This window comes from Sinocyclocheilus anshuiensis, unplaced genomic scaffold, assembly GCF_001515605.1.
Source record: "Sinocyclocheilus anshuiensis isolate Anshui unplaced genomic scaffold, SAMN03320099.WGS_v1.1 scaffold207, whole genome shotgun sequence".
Taxonomy (NCBI): domain Eukaryota; kingdom Metazoa; phylum Chordata; class Actinopteri; order Cypriniformes; family Cyprinidae; genus Sinocyclocheilus; species Sinocyclocheilus anshuiensis.
In genome coordinates this window covers 313365-321762 of record NW_015551045.1, presented here as the reverse complement: position 1 = coordinate 321762, position 8398 = coordinate 313365, and the positions used below count along the sequence as shown (strand labels likewise).

Genomic DNA, 8398 nt, shown 5'->3' with positions numbered 1-8398 from the left:
CCAATAAATAAATAACTATGCTAGGGCCCTATGAAATACGTTTTATTTTTTCCCAAATTCCATTTTTTTTTTAAATTCCAAATTTAAATTTTTTTGGATTCTGGTTTTTTTTTTCATTTAAATTTGTCTGGACACCTTTTTAAATGGTTAAATTAAATTTTATTAATCAAAAGCACATCTAATTAAATAATGAAACTTATACAATTCAACATCAAATCTATTAAAAAGTTTAACAAAAATTACATGTTTAGGGTCTTATGAAATGTTCTATTTTTTTCACCTTGTTTATTGTTACCAAATTCTGTGTTTTAATATGTCTAATTATTTGAATGCCTAAAAACTACTTTTATTTATAGCCTTATGAAATGTTTTTTTTTTCTTTAGAAATTCTGCATTGTGTATTTAAATTGTTCTGGTTATCGAATGAAGGCATAACACATTAATCTAATTTATCTTTTAATTAATGAAAATTAAACAAATTAAATTTTTTGGCAAACAAAGGGGATTTACAATTAAAATTAAAACATGGAAGAAATATTGTGATTATTCCTTAATTTTAGTAGTAGTAGTTGTACGTACATTCTACTGAACAATAATAATACATTTCTGGCAGAAACTATATATTTTTGACTCTGGGGTCAGCAGTTCTGGGGATATTGTTCATGTATTTATGTCCTATTTAGTGAGAAGGCAGATCACGCGTGCTCTGCAGGAACATGCAGGATTTATATTTAAATAGCCTTTTTGCGGCTTAATATTTACAGATACCAGTCCATATCACGATTTAAGTGTAATGACCTTCCTTTGATTAATTCATTCAAACTTTGACAAATTCCGTGACATTCCGCGCGTTATACAGTAAATTCCATTGACTGGATTCCGCAATTCCATCCATGTTTTCCGCATCGCGGAAAATCATACATCGTACAGAGGTCAAAATTATCGTACAAATATGATAATTATCGTACGTCTGGTAACACTGGTAAGGATTTTTAAAAACTCCGGCTGCAGTGTTGTCGTGTAGACAGCGAAACCGGCGTTTTTGGCTTGTGACGTCGGCGCCTGCCCTGTTATCTCCACCTACTGGAGACCTTTTCAGGCTTCTGATTGGCCAACATGGCTTTACGGTTGAGATTATATCGCCACCTGTTGGTTTGGCATGCTCTTGACAGATTCATAGCATGCGTTTGCGTTTTCATGTGGACGGAGATTTTTTTTTAAACGGAAGAAGGAAAAACTCAGTTTATAAAAATACCCGTGTACATGTGGACATGGCCTTAAAAATAAAGGTTCTTTATTGGAATTGATGGTTCCATGAAGACCCTTTAACATCCATGGAACCTTTCAAATGCACAAAAGGTTCTTTAGATGATTAAAATGTTCTTCATACCAAGAAAAAATGGTTATTTTAAGAACTGAAAGGTTCTTTGGGGAAGGAAGCATCGAAAATCCTCTTTTGGAACCTTTAATTTTAAGAGTGTTGGATCTTTATTGCAGTAAGTGCAAGTCAATTTTGATATAAGCATCTGACATAAGACAAATAACCCACCCATATTTGCATGCCAGGACTGCACATGCAACCAACACTGATACGCCAATGAACTTTAGCCAGAGTAGATGCTATATATCTAATATGCTGCAAATAAAATCAAGGCTATGAGGGACAGAAGTGCAGACTAGACTTGTCTAATTTGCACAACCTATGTTTTGTGGCATTTTTATCTTCTAGTGTACGTATTTTCAGGGTTTTGTTGGCTGCATATTTAGTTCCCACATACACAACAGTAGAACATATTAAACCGGTTGTCATTCTCGCTGTCTTTTTTTATTTGGGTCAAATTAGACATGTCATCTACTCTGACTAATATTTAAGGTTTTTTAGCACCAGTCAAAAGTTTGGGGCGGTAAGATTTGTTAATGTTTTTGAAACTCTCTTCCACTTACAAAGGCTGCATTTTTGTCATCAAAAATCCAGTAAAAACAGCATTATTGTTCAGTTTCAAATAACTGTTTTCTATTTGAATATATTTTAACGTATAATGTATTCCTGAATTTTCAGCATCATTACTCCAGTCTTCAGTAATAATAATAATACATTTTATTTAAAGGCGCCTTTCAGAGCACTCAAGGACACCGTACAATTTAGTGATAATCATAAAATCAAGACAATACAACAAACAACAACTATTAACATAAAATAATTTAAAATTGATCAGAGAAAGCTAATTTAAACAAGTAAGTTTTAAGACATGATTTAAAAGTAGTCAGACAGTCACTTTCTCGTATAGATTGTGGGAGAGAATTCCAGAGATTAGGAGCAGCACAACTAAATGCCCTATACCCCATAATGGCTAAACGAATAGAAGGTACAACAAGGGAAACAGATGAAGATCTGAGAGTACGCTTCGGGATGTAAATAATATGAAAATCAGAGAGATATTGTGGTGCAAGATTATGAAGAGCTTTAAAAGTGAGAAGTAGAATCTTATACTCTACTCGATATTTAACAGGAAGCCAGTGAAGATGGTAGAGAACTGGAGTGATATGCTCGATGGAGGAGGTTCTAGTAATTATACGGGCAGCTGAATTCTGGACCAATTGAAGTTTGTGAAGGAGTTTGTAAGGTAGCCCAAAGAGAAGAGAGTTACAATAATCAATGCGCGAGGTAACTAGAGCATGTACAAGAATAGCTGTGGAATTTGGTGTGAGAAATGGACGAAGGCGGCTGATGTTCCGTAAATGGAGATACGCAGACCGAGTAATATTGTTTATCTTTTCAAAAGATAAAGTACTATCGAGGATGACACCTAGACTTTTAACCTGAGTAGATGGGGAGATTATAGAGTTATCAACAGAAAGTGCAAAACTGTTGGATTTTGACAAATTAGATTTGGTACCAACAAGGAGAACTTCTGTTTTGTCAGTATTCAACTTGAGAAAATTACGCGAAAACCAGGATTTAATCTCTTCTAAGCAGCCCAAAAGAGAGGAAGAAAGAAGGGTAGAATTTGGCTTAGAAGACAAATAAAGCTGTGTGTCGTCAGCATAGCAATGAAAATTGATGCCATATTTCCTAAAAATGTAACCAAGGGGTAGTAAATAAATAATAAATAAAAGAGGGCCCAAAACAGAGCCTTGAGGAACACCAGCTGTAACAGGTGAGACATATGATCTGAAATTTTTAAGTTGAACAAATTGTGTGCGCCCAGAGAGATAAGATCTGAACCAACTAAGAGGGACACCAGTAATACCTATAGAGAATAGTCTATCTAAGAGAACTTGATGAGAAATTGTATCAAAGGCCGCGGTTAAATCGAGTAGAATAAGTATAGTTAAAAGTCCAGAATCAGCTGACATCAGCAAATCATTAACAAGTTTTACCATGGCAGTCTCTGTACTATGCAAAGGGCGGAAACCGGATTGAAATTTTTCAAACAGGCTATTTTTTAAAAGATGGGAATGAACCTGAGATGCAACAACTTTTTCCAAAATTTTTGAGAGAAAGGGCAAATTGGAAATTGGGCGAAAATTAGCAAAATTATTAGGGTCAGCTCCCAGTTTCTTAAGTCTTGGAGTGATTACAGCAACCTTAAAAGATGAAGGAACCACACCAGAGGCGAGAGACCAGTGTGTAATATCGGTTACTATACCAGATAGAGAAAATAAACAGGCTTTGACCAGGTCAAAGGGGAGTGGATCTAACTGACAAGTGGAAGACTTAGATTGTTTGATAAGACCTGATATTTCATCAATAGTTGGAAGTTCGAAACTGTAAAATAGAGACAGAAGAGAATCACGGGAAGGTAAATACAACAGATCAGATGCCACATTATTTTGAGAAGTTAATTGCTGATGAATATTTCCAATTTTAGTATTAAAAAAGGTCATTAATTTATCGCATAGATCACTAGAATATAGATGAGAAGGAAGGGTATCAGGAGGCCGCAGGATATTATTTACTGTGTTAAACAAGGACCTTGTATTCCCTTCATCTGTCCCAATTATAATAGAGTAGTAGTCAGATTTAGCGGTTAGAAGTGTCACATGATCCTTCAGAAATCATTCTAATATGCTGATTTGCTGCTCATAAAAACATTTGTATTATTATCAATGTTGAAAATAGTTGTGCTGCTTCATATTTTGTGGAAACCGTGATACATTTTATTTTTCAGGATTCTTCGCTGACCAGAAAGTTCAAAAGAACAGCACTGATTTGAAATAAAAATCTTTTATTAATATTATAAATGTCTTTATTGTGTTTACTTTACTTTTGATCAATTTAATGCATCCTTGCTGAATAAAACCTTTAAAAAATCTTATTGACCCCAAACTTTTGTAACAGATACATCAAGATTAATTGCCAAGCACTGTTTATTACACACACCAATCCATAAAACAATGCTATGAAATAAAAACCTGTGCAACCCACATTTTGCAGACTTTATACAATGAAAACAGTTGTACAGTAGAGATGATCAAATTAACGGAGACTTCGATTAGTGTTCAGAATGAATTCAATTAGACAGTTTGATTAGTTGGATGAAGAAAAACAGCTGAACCAAATCTAGACTTTCACCCAAATCTGCTGGTTGAATTGTTGCATGTGCCACTGGATGATTTGAAACACCAAATTCACTTGTTAGTTTTATATTCTCCCAAAAAAAAAATGTATACAGTTTTGCTCTTTCCAGTGGCTGATTGTCGACTGAGCAATGCTACACGCTGACATATAATGGCACTTTGTAATTAGTGCTCATTCAGTGCTGATGGTAATTGGGCAGATGAGCGCTAGCTGGCGTTACACTGCAGGGGATCAGAGACGCAGGCAGTGGCATGCAGTGAAGCGCCCCGTGATACCCACCTGTGGCAGAGTCCCCCAGTGTGCGTCCAGGATAGGCTGTTTAGTGGCGGGTGATGTCGGGGGAGGAGAAAGGGATGAAAATGACAAGTGTGAGGAAAAGTGCAGGCAGAGGAGGAAGAGAGAGAATGTGAAGGGGTCAAAGAGAGAAGGTGAGGAGGAGGACAGAAAGTGACACTTTTCCTGTATGCGATGAGCTGAAATGTGTGTGGATGAGGATTGATGGTCGTCCAGATACAATGATTTCTAGAAGAGATTGAACACACACTGCAACAAATCCTATTCTTATAAATAAATAAATATTTTGTCTTGTTTTACACAAAATGTATCATATTTATTTGTAAATGTAATATATAAATGGGTTAATCTAAGAAAACATTATAAATAAATCCAATAAAAAAATACAATTAATTTGTTTTCCACACAAAAATAAATAAATTGGTTAATCTCATGAAACTTTTGACATATTTTACCCCAAAATGACAGTCATATTTTGTATAAAAGTAATATTTTGCTTTATTACTGTTGTGCAAAAAAATCTCAATCTTTTGTTGTAAGGTGAAACATTGCATATACAATTACAATGTCTAATAATATTTAATTTAAGTTTTAGTTGTAGTTTTTATACAATGTACACTGTAAAAATGACTTTTTGAACTTGGAAGATTACTGGAGTATACATTTGACAAGAAAATACAATTTCAGTCTTTCTACTTCAAAATTTCACATTTATTTCAATGTGTTACTTTCCCCTTTCCATATAATTGTGTGTGAAATTTGCTAGCAGTTTCTCAATGAAAATCGTTTGTACACCACATTTTTAGTGTTGTATTTGTTTGTGAAAAAAATAAATGTTTTAGCACATTTTTAGCTCTGTTTTACAGGAAATTAGATGTTTTGCATAACAGTAATGACCATTATTCATTACAGAATAATCTTAATTTTCCTTCAAATAGGCTTCATTTTCTTTTTCCAAAATAGTTTCTTATTTATTTATTTATTTATTTATTGTATTATTACTTCTTTTTTTTTTTTGCTGCAGATTTTTTGGTGAAATATGATCTGTACATTTTCAAAGATTCAGTCCAATTACATTTTAACCAGATGAATTCATGTAAATTCAATAAAATCACAAGAGTTCCAAAAGGAAATAAATACATTAATTAATTGTTATATCTTCCTGACTACCAGGAAAAAAAACAGTTTTGTGAATTTAGCATTTTGTCATGTCATTACATTGTTTAGAGCATAAGAAAAAATTTGAAAAATAACATTTTTGAAAATTGATATTTTATTCATATGTTACGCCATGTCCTCTGTAGAAGACATCGGGACTTTAAAAAGTCCTGTTTTTTAAGAAATAAAAAGACATGAATAAACATGAAAAGGCAAAAACAGTGGGGTTTTTGTTTTAATCACAAATCAATTTTCATTTTTTATACCAAACTTGATATAAAGACGATTCTCAACTATGTTATGAAAGATATTTTTAAAAACCATTTTTCTTTATGCAAAATGTGTGTAAAATGGCCATAAACGAGTTTTTCCATCATATACAATGTATCTATAAACTGTATCTAAGTTGCATATTAATGTGTTTTTGGGGCAAAATAGAATGAACAAATAAGTGCAATAATGGGAGTAATAATTAGCAAGATTTTCATAATAATATCTAATATTTAATAGGAATATTGATACATCATTTTTTCTCTATTCATTTGTCGTGTCTCCCAAAATGTATAATAAACATGCTTTAAGTCCTGGTGTCCTCTACAGTGGACATGTATGAAATCGATGTCCTGTTTCATAACAGAAGCTCATATTTTGATTTGAAACCCCATAACATTTTCCTGGGATGTTGATTCATGACAAACAATTTGAAAATTAGTCAGATTTAAATGATAATTGCAAAATATTATCATATTTCCATAAGGGTGTTACACTTGATCACTAAATTTATGTCAGCCATTTTTAAAGACCAAGGAGAGGGAGTGGTCATGGTGAAACATCCAATCATTTGGTATCTCTGAAAAGCCCTGAATGTGCTCTGTACAGGACATCCAGACTTACGTCTCAGAGAAATCACTAAAACATAATGTCCTCTTCATTGCTGGTAGTCAGGAGGATATAACAGTCTAATCTCTAAAAGCCTAAATGTACCAAATTAAACATAAATCACACTAAACATATTCTTACTCATTTTTTTTTTTTAAATAACCACGGCCATTTATGGTTGTGCTTTCAAATGTTTGGTGGAAAAACAGTATGTATCCGTATTGAACTAATGTTTCTTGTGATGTGATGGTTTAAGACACATGATCTTCCTTTGATCACCAGCAGCAGTAGCCTTTGATCACACTGGCGCTCAGCTTGTTTCAGCTTCTTTCTGCTTCCTCACAAGAATAAAGGTCAGTTTTGCATTACTGCGGTGAGTGTAGGGGTTAAATACCATGCTGAACCACAAGGGGGCAAGCTGGATCCCAGTGTTCAGTCAGGGGTTAGCAGTGAAAGTCACAACCTACATACACTCTTAAAAATAAAGGTGCTTCACGATGCCATAGAAGAACCTTTTTGTCTAAATGTTTCCATAAAGAACCTTTAATTAATATCTGAAGAACCTTTCTGTTTCACAAAAGGTTCTTTGTGGTGAAAAAAGGTTCTTCAGATTACAAAAAGGTAAGAAAGAGATGGTTCTTTAAAGAACCTTTGACTGAATGGTTCTTTGTGGAACCAAAAATGGTTCTTCTATGGCATCACTTGAAGAACCTTTTGAAGCACCTTTATTTTTAAGAGTGTACACCGAGCAGCTTTACAATAATAACTCACCCTTGTTTATCTCAACTTCATGTTCATACTCAAACTACTAAGGGAATACGTAAATCTGGTGAATGGGTTAAACCACTGGGTTTGCTTTTAACAAAAACCATATAAAAATACAGAATTTAATGTGCACAAAATAGTACAAAACAATGTTTTGGGCTTATGTTATCACCAACAAAAATGTTGCGTATTGTAAAATAAATAAGTAAATAAATAAATCTGACAACTAATAGCAATATATATTAAGTAAATTCCAAAATGTAAGGTCCAACAATTTGTTTTTTTCTAAAAATGAAATGAAAATTCTATACAGCCATAAAATCTCAATTTTGAAAATGATATAAAACTCTAAATGTTTATCAATTTTGTCACATATTATTTGGGATATTTTCTGAAAGTTTGAAGAAACATTGCTGAAAGTCAAGAAGTCAAAAGTTCAAACCATTCAAAAGCATAATATAATATAAAGAAAATTATGCTAACCCTGGGTTTGTCCCTTTTTAACCCAGCATTTTTTAGAGTGTATTGTGTCTTTGTCTATTTAAAAGTTTAATTGTGCAAATTATGCATAATTCATTTGATTAAATATCCATACATATGCAGGTTATGAACATATCACAAAAAAAACTATTGGGCTTGTTTTAATGTTACACTCTAAAAAATGCTGGGTTAAATACAACCCAGTGCTGGGTAAAATAGGGACAAACCCAGCAATTGGGC

General features: G+C 33.2%; 1 protein-coding gene across 1 annotated transcript in view; it reads right to left on the bottom strand.

The window, feature by feature from the left end:
* The window catches only part of LOC107661647 (sarcalumenin-like), a 31377-nt gene that overhangs the window by 5853 nt on the left and 17126 nt on the right, over positions 1–8398 (bottom strand). The window contains exon 4 of the mRNA XM_016451317.1: positions 4862–4897. Within this exon, the coding sequence (XP_016306803.1) occupies positions 4862–4897 (36 nt within the window). The remainder of the gene's footprint in view (positions 1–4861; positions 4898–8398) is intronic.